The sequence below is a fragment of the Bactrocera oleae genome, chromosome 5, assembly GCF_042242935.1.
Source record: "Bactrocera oleae isolate idBacOlea1 chromosome 5, idBacOlea1, whole genome shotgun sequence".
In the NCBI taxonomy this organism is placed as follows: Eukaryota; Metazoa; Arthropoda; class Insecta; order Diptera; family Tephritidae; genus Bactrocera; species Bactrocera oleae.
Window position 1 is genome coordinate 32,676,738 of NC_091539.1, and position 14,160 is coordinate 32,690,897.

General features: G+C 34.5%; 1 protein-coding gene across 2 annotated transcripts in view; it reads left to right on the forward strand.

Moving 5' to 3' along the window:
• LOC106619923 (otoferlin) overlaps positions 1-14,160 on the forward strand; it is a 126,794-nt gene that overhangs the window by 51,373 nt on the left and 61,261 nt on the right. For both annotated transcript variants that reach the window (XR_004978422.2, XM_036371803.2), the window contains exons 3-4: positions 3,173-3,231; positions 6,068-6,284. Coding sequence is in view for 1 of the 2 variants with exons in the window: in XM_036371803.2 (XP_036227696.2) it covers positions 3,173-3,231; positions 6,068-6,284 (276 nt within the window). In the remaining variant the exon portion in view is untranslated. The remainder of the gene's footprint in view (positions 1-3,172; positions 3,232-6,067; positions 6,285-14,160) is intronic.

The window sequence follows — 14,160 nt, forward strand, 5'->3', positions numbered from 1 at the left end:
ACACATTGCATAGCTTAGAAAGAGGTTCTTTCTGAATTTCATTAAGATTTTTTACATATTGACCGATAGATACGGTATAAAGTGAACCGGAGGTTTAAAAATTATTATATTAGGTATATGGGGGCTAAGAGAAGTGTTGATCTGCTGTTACCCATTTTTAGCATAAGTTAAGTGCGATTTCGACAATTTTTGGACGTAAGATGAAATACCTTGAGGGCATCATTTGTTCTGATAAAGCATTTCTCTACCATCCTGGTTTTGAAATTTAATGCTTGTTAAGTGAGTTATAGTACTTTCAGTAGTTTTCAACATAAATGTTATATGGGGAGTGGGCGTGGTTATTATCCGATTTTACCCATTTTCACTGAGTTTAATGAGGTGATAAAATTACTTCCTCTCAGCGAGTTAAGTTGACATATCTTAATCGGTGTCCCTGGCTGCTACGTTCTCCTGTACCAAATTACAATTTTGCATCTTAATTTGCGGCTTAGTCATGGCTCTTTAAAAGTTTTCGTTTAATGGCGTTTTGTTATGGGGACAAGATCCGATTCCGCACATCTGAAATACCAACCTCGTCTTAGTGCCAAGGAATATGTGTACCAAGTTTCACCAAGACATCTCAATTTTTACATAAGTTATCGCTTGCACAGACAGACGGACGGACAGACCGACGGAGGACTATCCGGATTTCAACTCGTCTCGCCATCCAGATCATTTCTATATGCATAATCCCATTTCTATCTCGGTTAGTTTTAGTAATACAAACAACCGTTAGGTGAACAAATCTATTACACCATGTTGAAAGAGTATAAAAATAGTTTCAATATTAATTATTTTCAATATTTAAGACCAAAAAGTGCTTCTAAAAGCTATAGTTAATCTAAAAATATATCTATATAGCAAGGTCTGGAACAATTTGATAATAAGTAATTTATTTCTGATGCGAGTTGCGCTTATCAAAGGAATTATTTCATGTAAGGTATATTTGGATATCACCATTGTCCTACAATTTACAAAAAATATCCATAAAATTATTTCTTTAAAAATAGTAGCTAAGTTTAGCATTACACTTTAGCGTATTAGCAACATTTCGAGGCTTCATGCGATAACGATACGAATTAAGATATAAAATAGCGGTACTTATTAATTTGGGCTGCTTTCTGTTTTATACTTTTCCAAAATTAAGTATTCTGCTTTGTTTTGCATTGCATTTCATTTTTAAATTCAAACGAAGTGATTCAGTTTTAAAATCGTATGTAGTTGTTCCAGTAATCGAATCATTTTGATGTGATATCGATTATGTTTTTATTTTGAAACCCGAATTCACATGTTTAAATGTAATTTGAAAATGAAAAACTTCTATCGTGTAGTTTCTTCAGTGCATACATACCCACAAGGGCGTTTTCCAACCAGAGCTCTACTTTAACTTTTGCTTCAGAAGACTAGACCACTTTAGTATTTTTCAAGCAGAAATGATTGCAAATAAGGTACCAGTAGATGTACTGTTTTGAAGTGCTGCTTCATTAATAGGAGGCAATGCCGGCCGTGAGCTCGCTGACAGTGTGTTCAAGGTAATGCAAGAAGTGTCTGACCTCACTACCAATAGCATCAAGTTACTTCGTTATCATTTTGATTTGGGTGCCTGCGAAAGGACACTGGATCTGTGAACAGTGAGCTCAGTAAGTATTGGTTAGCGACAGCGAGATCTTTGTGGTCCAAAAAGGAACCAAAAATATTTTATGAATTACTTACTTTTAGCAACGTTCATCTTACCGCAATGAGAAGAGTTCTAACTGGACACTGTCTTATGGGTACTTACGGGGTCAAAGGAAAGATTTTTATTTGTTTTTTTCCATTGTCCAACATTTGCTAAATAAAGTTGAATCAACTCGATAGTCATATTTTCTTAGAACCAGGCGAATTGGCTAAAGTCGGTATTTTAATAATAACGAACTGACGTTTCTAGCTGTCCGAGGATCATTAATGACTTTACGATCATCAATATGATTTATTTAATCACTTAACCTAACGAGTGAAGTGTGATTAATGATTTAAACTTTTCAATTTGAACATATATGGTAGTTATGTAGAATTTAGCTACTCCTTATCAACGTTATACAAATGTGAAAGATAACACGATTTTGGAACACTTTAAATTGAAAATTAAAAGCTTGTTTGTGATGAGTATTTGTGTTATCTTTTTACCTAAAACTAAAAATTGGATTGAGAAATAATGGACACCCTAGTGTTCAATCATTACTTTATATAATATGGGTTTATTGTTGCCTTCTTGCCCCGTAGCCAATTATTTATTAGTTAAATACTGAACTTACGGTGTAGCGGAATGAGCGTTATTTTGTTGGAAAAAATCAAATACTAATTTTGAATGGGAAAGTAAAAAAAAAATTCAAAGTATTTGTAAATTGGTTTTACACATTTTGACCTCCTTTCTGGCAATTTGTGGTACCATGCAAATAAAAATGTTCGTCTTTTGAAGCAGACCAATCCGACACCCAATTTTCGACTTCTGCGTAGGAATCGAAGTGCTGCTCTGCCAATGCGTGTCCCATCGACGAAAACAAATGGTAATCGTAAGGGACCATGTCTGAAGAATATGCGAGTGGCGGTAGCAGCTCCCAGCCAAGTACTTTTATTGTATCCTGAACCAATTTTTTTTTGTGTGCAGAAGCATTTTCGTGTATTAAAATTATTTGCAGTCGATGTCGATGGTTTTCCCGGATTAACCCATTTTTTTCCGTTTGGGATTCTTAAAATAAATCCATTTTTCATCGCCAGCGACAATTCGATGCAAAACCGATTTTCTTTGAAGCGAAATTTCACAAGTGTTTTTTCAGTTTTTCATTTGTCTTTCATTCAATTCATGTGGCTGCCATTTTCCACACTTTTGGATCTTTCCCATAGCTTTCAAACGGTCAAAAATTGTTTGTTGTGCAACTTTTAATACGGCTGCAATTTGCTCATGACTCAAAGTATCATCTTTATCCAATATTGCTTGCAGTTCAGCATATAAAAAGTAACACTTCTAAGATTACTTGGACTTAAGGTTTACTTAATTTTAGAATCTAATTGAAAAGTAGTTTTGACAAAATATACATCTTATGATCTTATAAATTCTTCAAACACTACTTCTATGCTTTTATTTTCATTGTAGGTGTTGCTCATATAACATCGGAGCTGACTGCAGACTCAAACATTATAGATGTCAATCAGGTAAATAAATATATATTGTACTTAATTGGTGGAGACAATTATAGTTCTTTAAACGTTCTTTCTTTTTGGTTTCTTCAAATACACATTTCCGACTAATAACACAATTTATCGCTCATTTGCTGATCAGCTTTTTTGTGAGTGAAGCGCGTTTCGTATGTCAAGCAATCATTTTTACGAAATATCAGCGAAATAAACACTTACATGAAATTTGAATAGCTTGCCTTTCAAAAATAAAAGGCAGAATCTTGTTATGTAACCATATTTGTGTTACTGTAAATCAATTTTAAGAGCGTTTCTAAAGCAGGCGTTCTTTTCTTATATAACCTTCAGCCAGTATTTGTGATTTATGTGCTTATGGCCTACACATAACTATACACCACCAACTGAAATTCGTAGATTCTTCTAGAACAACCAGATGCCACTCCAGCCGAATAGCTGAAAAAACGAATTGAAGGTCGTAAAAACTGTACGATGCAAAAAATAAACAAAATTCTGACAAATTTGGCATGTTAGCTTTGTTTCTTTATTTTTCCAGCGGAAAGATGCGAGGAATTGAAGAGCACGAAAATATTGTTTGATAATAATTCTCTGGCATATGGAAAGAAATTTATCGGAGTGTTTGTTAAAGCTAATAAAACGAATTATTTGGCAGCCTAAAAAATGCATGTGTTTTCTAGAGGGGAAGCCATAAAATCCATATGTGTTGTAGTTAGACCAAACATGGAATAAATGGTGTTTTGATATTTTGAAAAAAGGATAAAAAGGAATTTCGCGCGTTAATTTAATGATAACGAAACCTAAAGGCCGCTGTCACCAAAAAAAAATTATTGTTATCTGAGTTCTGTTTGTGTCTTAAGTAATTGCACGAATTGAGTTTTAATAAATTTTCTACACCGGTAATTTCGGGATCTGCCCCCAGCAGCTTTTTCCTGTCCTCAGATTTTAAGAGAATGCTCGGTGAGAAGATATTTAGCAACAATGATAAGCTTAGATGAGCCTGAGGTCTATTTTGAAACAAAAATGGTATTGAAAATTCGGAAGATCGTAAAACTGAGTATCTAGCTCAACTATAACTATAAAATCGTTTTTTTGTATGAACTTGAAAAAACGTTAACTTCGACTGCACCGAAATTATTACTTCCTTCACAAATACAAAAGATTCCTTACAAGAACTTGATTCCGATCGTTTAGTTTGTATAGCAGCTATATGCTGTAGTGATTCCATCTGAAAAACTTCTTCAAATATTGAATTATTGCGTGACAGTAGTGTGATTTAATCTTCAATACCAACCTCCCTTGGGTGCCAAGAAACATGTTTACCAAGTTTCATAAATATACCTCAATTTTTACTCAAGTTACAGCTTGCACGGACGGACGGACAGACAGTCACTCGGAATTCAACTCTTCTCGTCATCCTGATCATATATACATAACTCGGTATCTATCTCGATTAGTTTTAGGTGTTACAACCATCCGTTAGGTGAACAAAACTTTTATACTCTGTAGCAACATGTTGCAAGAGTATAGCTAGATTAACTCCCAACAAGAGAGTAGAATGTCCAATTCATTATAAAATTTAAATTCAAAGTTTCCGTAAAATCTAAAATAAAAAGAAATCATAAGCTTCCCAGCATGCTTGCACCTGCGAAACTTCTTCTCACTTCACCCTATTGACTCCTCTTGATTTTCATTATAACCTTGAAAATATGTAAAACATGATAGCTTGCTATTGAATCTCTTGTACGAATGTGTATTGAATGAAGGCCGAATTTCATTTCCGGATTTCATTAATGCCCCACTCAATGTTCATGTCGTAAAGATGTGTGGGAAAGGTACAAAAATACCTCTAATACATGCCTACACACATCTCCGTACACATTATTTGAAATCAAAGCAAATAAAGGTAATTCAATAAAGCTTCAAGAGCTCCTACTGAATTGTTGCTTGTGACAGAAATTGTACATTTCATTGGAAAGAAAATCAAATTGACTCCGATCGGTACACATACAAATTGGGTTTATATGTGGGACAATAATGGCATTATATAGTGATTGGTACACACAACAGTCAAATGAATTGGTTTAGTTTGCATATTAAAAACTCATAATTTGTCAAACATGTAATATGAAGTAGACTAAAAAGTTTGCATCTTAAAAAAACACATTTTATTGGGAAAATTCGAGTTGCCGTTGAGAACGATGTATCGATTATAGAGATCGTCCTACTTTCGGACACCCCTCTAAAAAACGTGAGATGATTTGTAAAACAATGAATCGATTGACTGTGACCTCTAGAGTTATCCACTTATCATAGAACTTTTCTAATTGTGAAGGTTTTTTTTAATTTTTTCATCCTTAACAGCCTCTCTGACAGAGATCTTAGATAATACAGAGAAAGTCACTGTTACTTGTTTTCCTTCTTTTAAATACATATGTATATTTTTCGATAATACAACTACTTTGAATTTTCATTTGCTGACAAAAAATAGAAATTGATATTAAGTCAATTATCAACAAAGGTCTATTTTTGCTTTTCATGAGAAATAAACTCAATACCGCAATAGTAATACGAGCAAGTGCCTTTTGTATGCCCATGATATAGCACATTTGAACTAAAGAAGTCTTTATTATCCGAATCAGATTTTATGAAAATAAAGTGCAAGTCATACATAGTACATGTGTATTCTGTTTTGTATTCGAATAATATAATATATACAAGTCTATAAAAGATTTGTTCAAGCTTGAATGCCAAATTTATTGCAATTCTCTACGGTATTTATTTTCACCAGTCTTTTTCTATGGTATTTTACCTCTTCTTTTTATCTCTTCCTTTTTAGTCGTTTATTTGGCCGCTGGCTCGACCGGCCACAGATGAAGAGCCACTCATCGTCGAGTTGCGCACACAAACCACAAAGACGTTGCTACGCACCGGACTCAGTCATGCCTCTGGCGGCTTGATGGGTGGCGGTGGGAATAGTAGCAGCGGCGGCAGCATGAGTGGCATCATCAGCAGTAGCAGCAAATGTGTTGGCCAATATATTGTGTTGATGCAAGGTAAGAGTGAACGAAATACTATTTTTGTTTATTTATTAAAAACGAATTAAATTAAATGCATTAATATAATTGTATGCGTACACGGGTATTGATTGAATCAAGAATTATATGTAATTAAATTGCATAATCATTAATATTAGGCAGTAAGCAATGATTTGCGTGAACAACCGCTTTTGCTAGCAGGTCTTTAACACAACTTAGCGTGTTCATTTAGGAGGATCGTTTTCTAGAATATAAGACAAATCGAACCACAAATACGAATTTTCTATTGGCTTAATCGCCACCTATCGGGTAATACAGAATCCTCTAACAACAAAACGAAAGATTCATTTCGACTTTATTTATGTAGCACCATAAGTGTAGTTTAAACATTTTTTTATAGTATAAAAGGGTTTAGAAGGATTTGTATTGGAGTTTGTATGGAAGCTATTCATATATAGATCTAATTGATGAACAATTTGTTTGGGCGATACCTTGGATTATAATCTATCCCAAAGTTCTTGATAGATAAGCAACTTCTTAGTGAGAAAAGTACGTATCTCAAAAATGAGAGAATAGTTCCCGTATATACAGACGCGTTTATTGGGCCTTAAAAGTTTCCTTTTGGGTGTTACACACTTCGCGGCAAACTTAAGAGTAAGAGTATATTCTCTGTTCAGGGTATAGAAATATACTGTTATGAAAGATAGGTTTGACGAGTGTGACCAAGATATCTCAAGAAGTTTAAACAAATTGCTAAATTTTAGTGTTATAACATAAATAATAGTACTGATGTAACAGTTTTAGGATAGTTTACTTATAGTTTAATAATATAATAATAGCATAAAGAAAATATGCCGCAAGTCAAGCAATTGAAATGTGAATAGTATTTATGTTCTCCATATTGTAACAACTTTGTAAATCTTGAAGTCCGACCAGCAATTTCAATTGTCCAGGAGCTAAAAATTGCACAAACAAGAAAAAACGTTAACTTCGGTCGCACCGAAGCTAAAATACCTTTTACAAATACAAAAGATTCCTTACAAGAGCTTGATTCCAATAGTTCAGTTTGTATGGCAACTACATATTGTACTTTAGGGGTCCAATATCGGCGGTTCAGATAAACGAGCTGCTTCTTGAGGAGAAAAGAACGTGCACAAAGTTTCAGGTCTATATCTCAAAATCTAAAGAACTACACGACATGGCTAAACCGACTCAGCTGGTCACGCTGATCATTTAGATATATATTTTATGGGGTCTATGACGTTTCCTTCTGGGAGTTTCAAACATCGTGGCAAACTTAATATACCCTGTTCAGGGTATAAAAACCTTTTCAAACCATTTAAATTCAGCTGACAACAGCAAGGAGCTTGATGTACATAATTTAATGCAAAAAATTGTCATGGACTTAAATTTCATCTGTTGGTGAATCGCAATAAAATAAACCAGCAAAATTAGTTATTTGGACCTCTGCCTTCAACATTTGGACCGTATGAAAGCAGCAAATGCTCATAAGCGGCCAGCTTTGCCTAATAGGAGATGAATTGTGTTCGATCAGAACAGCAGGCTATACACATCGATAGTGACTCTCCTGAAGCTCAGAGAGTTTAGTATGGAAGTTCCTATGCATCCACTCTATAATCCACGCGCCTATCTCAAAAGATTTTACTTTTTTTATACTTGTATATTATTATTATAATCATCAACATGTGAACTGAGTAGATTTAGCCATGTCCGTCGATTGTTCTGTCTGTATATACGCGAACTAGTCGTTAAATTTTTTAGCTATCGCTCTGAAGTTTTGTACGTATCATTTTCTCGCCAAGAAACGGCTCATTTGTCGGAACTGCGGGTATCGGACCACAATAGCATATGGTTACCATACAAGCTGAACGATCGGAATCTAGTTCTTGTATGAAAAAACTTTTTAGTTGTGAAGGGTATTCTATCTTCGGAGCAACTGTTTTAGAACTTAAAGCAGTTTAAAATATAACTTCGAATTTTTTTTCCAACAGAAATGATTCTTTGGTGTGTATAGTTCGGTTTAAATTCATAATATATTTATATGTTTTATACAAAGGTGCTATTATAGTATTTTCAAAGGGGTGTAAAGCTGTGAAATAACACCTTCTAATTAGGCAACGCAAATTACCCTGCACTTGGAATATATTTACATTACAGACGAATATATAGCACGTGCATACACGCGCACAAATGTAACAGCGCCACTCGGAGCCTTGATGCGACCTATGTACTGAATTTAAGGCTACCAGCAGTTAGTAACAAGGTCAATGAAAATACAACAGCAACAGCAACACCAACAGTTCTATCAAGATATGCAACAACAACTGGTTTTGTTGTTGGTTATTTCTGCAAATGACTTGTTGTTCTTGTTTTGCTGTTTAAAAATACCTTTGCTCTGCGTTTGAGCGCGTTTATTTGCCATTGCGGCAACGAATTTGAGTACGTCCTTGTTACGCACACTTACACAAAGTAAACATATATGTACTTACATATGTAGGTCAAGAGCAAAGTGCTATGCAACTGAAGCAAACGGTTCTGAGTGGGCGAGCAGGTCGGGCCTGCAAATTATTAATACATTATGATTAATGACGAGGATGATAATTATGATTGTAATGTCTCTGATAATCATGAAACTTCATTGCAAATGCAGCAGAAAGCGTTTATTCGGTCAAAGCGGAATTGGAATAATTTAAAATGAAAGGCACGCAAAATAAAAATAATATAGTATATTTCGATTTTACTCCACAAGGGTTTGCGGTCAATAAATTGGCTTGGGGATACACGCACAGAATAATTAATTATATAATTAACTTCTGCGGGTTGCACTTTGCTTGAGCTCCACATTCTCGCAAATTTTAACTCTTATACTCTCGCCACATGGCGCAACTGAGAGTATAACTAAGAGATTTGTTCAACTAACGGTTGTTTGTTTATCAGATAGATATAGAGTTAACATATGTTTATACAAGGTGCGTTCCAATGTAAATAGTAAAAAAATAAAAAAGTAAACTCTAGTGGCGATATCTATATGTCGACTAGTGCGTTAGAATCTGCTATCCTTTATCGACTTCCAGTAAAAATTGCATGCCATTTCATCTATTGGAAGTGAAGTTATTGCGTTTTAAGTGTCAGTAAGTTTTTGTCATCGGTGCAAAAATGAGCTTCGAACCAACATTAAAGAGCCAACATTAAATTTTGTTTTCAAATTGGTAAAACTTTTACCGAAACGTTTCAATTAATGAAACAAGTTTATGGCGATGATTGCCTATCCCTTAGTAGAGTGAACGAGTGGATTCAACGTTTTCAAAGTGGTCGTTAGGACATAAATGAGAAATGAGCCGAAACTCAAAAAACCTCGCCTAGAGAAGTCAAAAGTGAAGACAATGTTAATTTTTTTATGATTCCAAGAGTATTGTCCACAAAGAATTTTTTCCACCCGGCCAAAACGTTAATGCGGTATTCTACCTTGGAGTTTTGAAGCGTTTGGTGCGCCGTATTCAACGTGTTCGGCCCGAATATCGCGAAGATGGAAGTTGGCGTTTGTTGCACGATAATGCGGGTCTCATCGATCGACGCTTGTGGCCGATTATTTGACCAAAAATCACATTTTAACAATCAACCACTCCCCTTATTCACCTGATATGGCACCGTGCGACTTCTACCTTTTCGGAAAAATGCATTTGCTGATAAAAGGAAAGCATTATGCAGACGTGGAGGCCATTCAAAAGGCTTGCAACGGCATACTGGCGGCCATACCGGGCAACACTCGTTCGACATGCTTTTGGACCGTGCAAAAAGCTGTATTAAAGCAGAAGGAGACTATTCTGAATAAAATTAATTGATTTTACGATAAAACCATTTGTTCTGTCTTTTTTTTTTTAAAGTCCTGTTTACTTTGGAACGCACCTTGTATATATAAACGATCAGGATAACAAGACAAGTTGAATTCCGAGTGACTATCTTTCCGTCCGTCTGTCCGTGCAAGCGAACTAGTGCTTTCAAGTTTTACCATCTCTCTAACAAAACTAGTCGAAATAATTTTTTTTACACCATCAGGAATAAAATATGTGGACCTCAGTGCAATGTTTGAATTTACATCGAAAAAATCAGTGAATTTTTGAGACATATTTATGAAATTCAGAGAGAACCTCCCTACTTGCCAAAAAGGGGTAAAATCGGGAAAATACTTCCCTTAGCCACCATATACCTAATATAAAAATTTTGGAACTTCTGGTTGACTTTATACCGCATATATATCCCAATGTGGGGGTTATTTTAATGAAATTCAGAGATAGCCGTTCTATAATAATTTTCGGTTGTTGTAACAACAATGGTTATAATAGGGTCAATTCTTCGACTTTCCAGTTGACTTTAAATAGTTTATTTAGGTCAATAGGAGCGAAAAACTATTGAGATTAAGTATTTTTTTAACCAGAAGCAGAATAAACCCAAACCGCGAATACAAAGGTATACGCGTCTGCTTTACTTTTCCCTCATTTACCCAAAATTTTGAATTGGGTGCCTTTGGTGAGCTTATATCTCATATATCTCAAAAAAATTAAGTAAGAATATCTACTAATTCGCTCTACGTCATTCGCTAACAAAAATTATTGATATCGGTATGTAACTTCCCCCAGCACTAATATGATGATATAGATTTGTGTTAGTTAGATTGATCTTGATATTATACAAATATTTCCGACTAAGTGATGATGTGACCTACAGCTTAAGTTTTATATCAAATTTTATTGCGATTCATTAATAATTTCGTTCGATATGAATATTACATAGTATAAACTTTTTGCACTCCGCATGAAACGGTTCTGTTAAAAACTACTAAAACTGCAATTAATCAATGACGAAATGCGTCAGAGACATTACATTTCATATCCGTGATGACAGAAAAGGGCTTTATAGGAGCAGGAAATTTATAAGAAAGAATTCACATATCAAACTACTTGACCAATTTCAATTAAATTTGGTACATAAGATTATTTTCACATTTCCATGTTACAGTGCGAAAATGGGCGACCACGTCAAAATGGGTTGAATTCGATCAATACTTCCCTCAGCGCCCAAATACCTAATATAAAGATTTTCGACCTCCTGTTTATTTTATACCACATATATCGGCCAATGTGCCTGTTCTTTTAATGAAGTTAAGAAGTCGGGTTTTTTTAATAACAGTGTATCTATATGTATGTATGTATGATTATATTTATCTAATAGAGATAATTCTCTTGTCACGCTGTTTGTTGACAAACTTTTAGAAACGGCTATGCCGATTTTGATTAAATTTGGTTTGCTTATCGGGTATCAAATGATACTATTTTGCTTAACATTTTTGACTTTATTTTTACAAGATTCAGCATAGAAAATACATCAAAAACTAAATCATTATTCACACTTATACGATGAACCCCTGCTTTTTAATCGCACAGTTTATATTATTCCGTTCCATCCACAGATCCACAAGATGGCAATTGAATATAATAATTGTAATAAGTATACCATAATTTTCATGTATAGCTCTATCAATCAGTTACCCTCACCAGGTGTCTCTCGTTGTCACTTCTGAACCAGCAAACAATACGGAGATATCTTAGACATTAACATTGACAATCATCTCTGCTGGGTAAAACATTCATTACTTACATATATTAATGTTGAGTTCTGGAGTTCGATGAAGAGAATCAAATATATTTGCATGTATGTGAATAAAGGAAGTGAATTTAGCATTGAAAATACTATTGTAAATGCTCCGTCAATAAATGAAGATGATGAAATAACGAATTACCAAATTGGCAGGATGCCAATGAAGCTGCCTGGCGTTTTTTCGGTTTTCAAATTCATAAACAGGATCCAGAAGTTATCCATTTAGTTGTGCATCTCGAAAATGGCCAACGGCTATTTTTCACAAACAAAAGATCGTGCTACAATATTTGGGTCGTGTATATACAAACAGTCAATTCAAGGCAGACTGAGTGCTTTTATCTGTGACTGTTGTTGGTTAATGTCACCGGACCATTGTCATTTAAAGATAAACGTAATTAAATAGGCAACAGTATTCAACGTATAAAGATGCATGTCTTGCACTGGGATTGCTAGAAGACGCTTGCTGCAGCTGCAAGATTCGATGACTCACATATCAGTTATTTCGGTATGCATTCACCAAATCGGAGTGCATCTGATTTAATCAACACAGATATAAATCGTAAAGCGCAATTTTATACATATAGAGTTGGCAGCGACTGTTACTCGCAATGTTCCTCTACTAAATACTGAACAAAAATTTACTTACGACCGCATATTATTTGGTGGCACTCTGTTACTATTTCAAGTGATTTCAAACACGTTCAACGTAATCTGCGATCGATATCAATGTTCAAAAAGTATTCAATACAACTGACAGGGAACATGCTCGTTCATATGCTTCAAGATCCATCTGTCGAAACTTTCTCAAAACAACTGTTAAATATTGGCAGTAGAAAAGTTGTTGTTCTTGGAAATACTGGATGCATAAAATTACCCACTGATTTATATATATAAAAATTTTGGATGGCTGGCGGAAAGTCCGATTTTGACAGCAAAAAATGTGGACGTCAATGATACAATAGTTGTTACCACTGGACATAGTGTCATACAAATCGATCGACGCCAAGGAAACTGTGTATTATCCAATTCATTGGATGTGCTAGGCATGGGTTAGATGCTTCATAATTTCGAAGCCAAATTTTGAATGGCAAAATTTTAATGCGACTTAAACTCATATGCTCACAATTTCCAATTTTATTCGTATACGCAACGTCGATCAATAAGTAACAAGGTCAAACGTTTTCTGTTTTTGACTAAGATTTGGGTACACCATTCTTTTCCCAAGGACAACTTTATGTTGCATGTTCTCGGGTGGGCAAAACATTCAGTTTTTTTTCTATTCGCTAAAGATGTACTGACCAAAAATATTGTACATTCCATTGCGTTGAGAGATTAATCTTTGTTTATTTTTAATTGCGATAATTAGTAATACAAAAATGAACTGTTTTCGATGTATAGATAAGTATCAATAATTATAATTTAATATAAATATGTTACTTTAATAAATAATAATTTGTTAAAATTAGTTAAATTGTCTACAACAAACCCTTAGCTATTTTTAAAATTCTTCCTAAAAAAATATTTATTTAAAAGCCATTTCCTAGAAACAACGTACATATATGGCAAAACAACGTTGCCGAGTTAGCTAGTGTACCATATTAATAAAATTGCTTGAAAATAAGTTTACAAGTATACCTCAGCAATGTCAAAAATTCATGCAATCAGCGCTTCCATTTCTATGCCCCCCTTGATTGTAGTATAGTTTTCGCTGACGGGAAGTAAAATTTAGTAATAAAACTAAGTGAGTCTATAGCCTACGAAATATATTACAATAGTATAATACTAAATCTGAATTTGATCCTATTACCATTGCGTCGAACAATGAAGTTAAACCCTTTCGCAACATTTCTTAATATAAAGTTTTGCCAACACCTGAAGGTATTTCCCCGGCTTTGGTCTTTTCAAGTTGCAAGAGTATGAAATGTTCGGTTCCATTTAAATCATCACACATTTTGTCAGGGGGAAAGTTAAAAATTATTATACAAGCTATATTGGGGACAGAGAAAGGGATGGGCTGATTGAGTTTATTTTGACATTGCTGAGGTATACTTGAGATCATATTTTCAGGCAATTTTATAACTATATAACTCACGCATTGAACGACGTGTTCGGCATAAGACTTGATAGAATAACGAAAATCCATATAGGTAGTATTTCGGAGTACATATTGACTGTATACTGTATAAGGACAACCGGAAGTTTGAAAATCTTATACAGT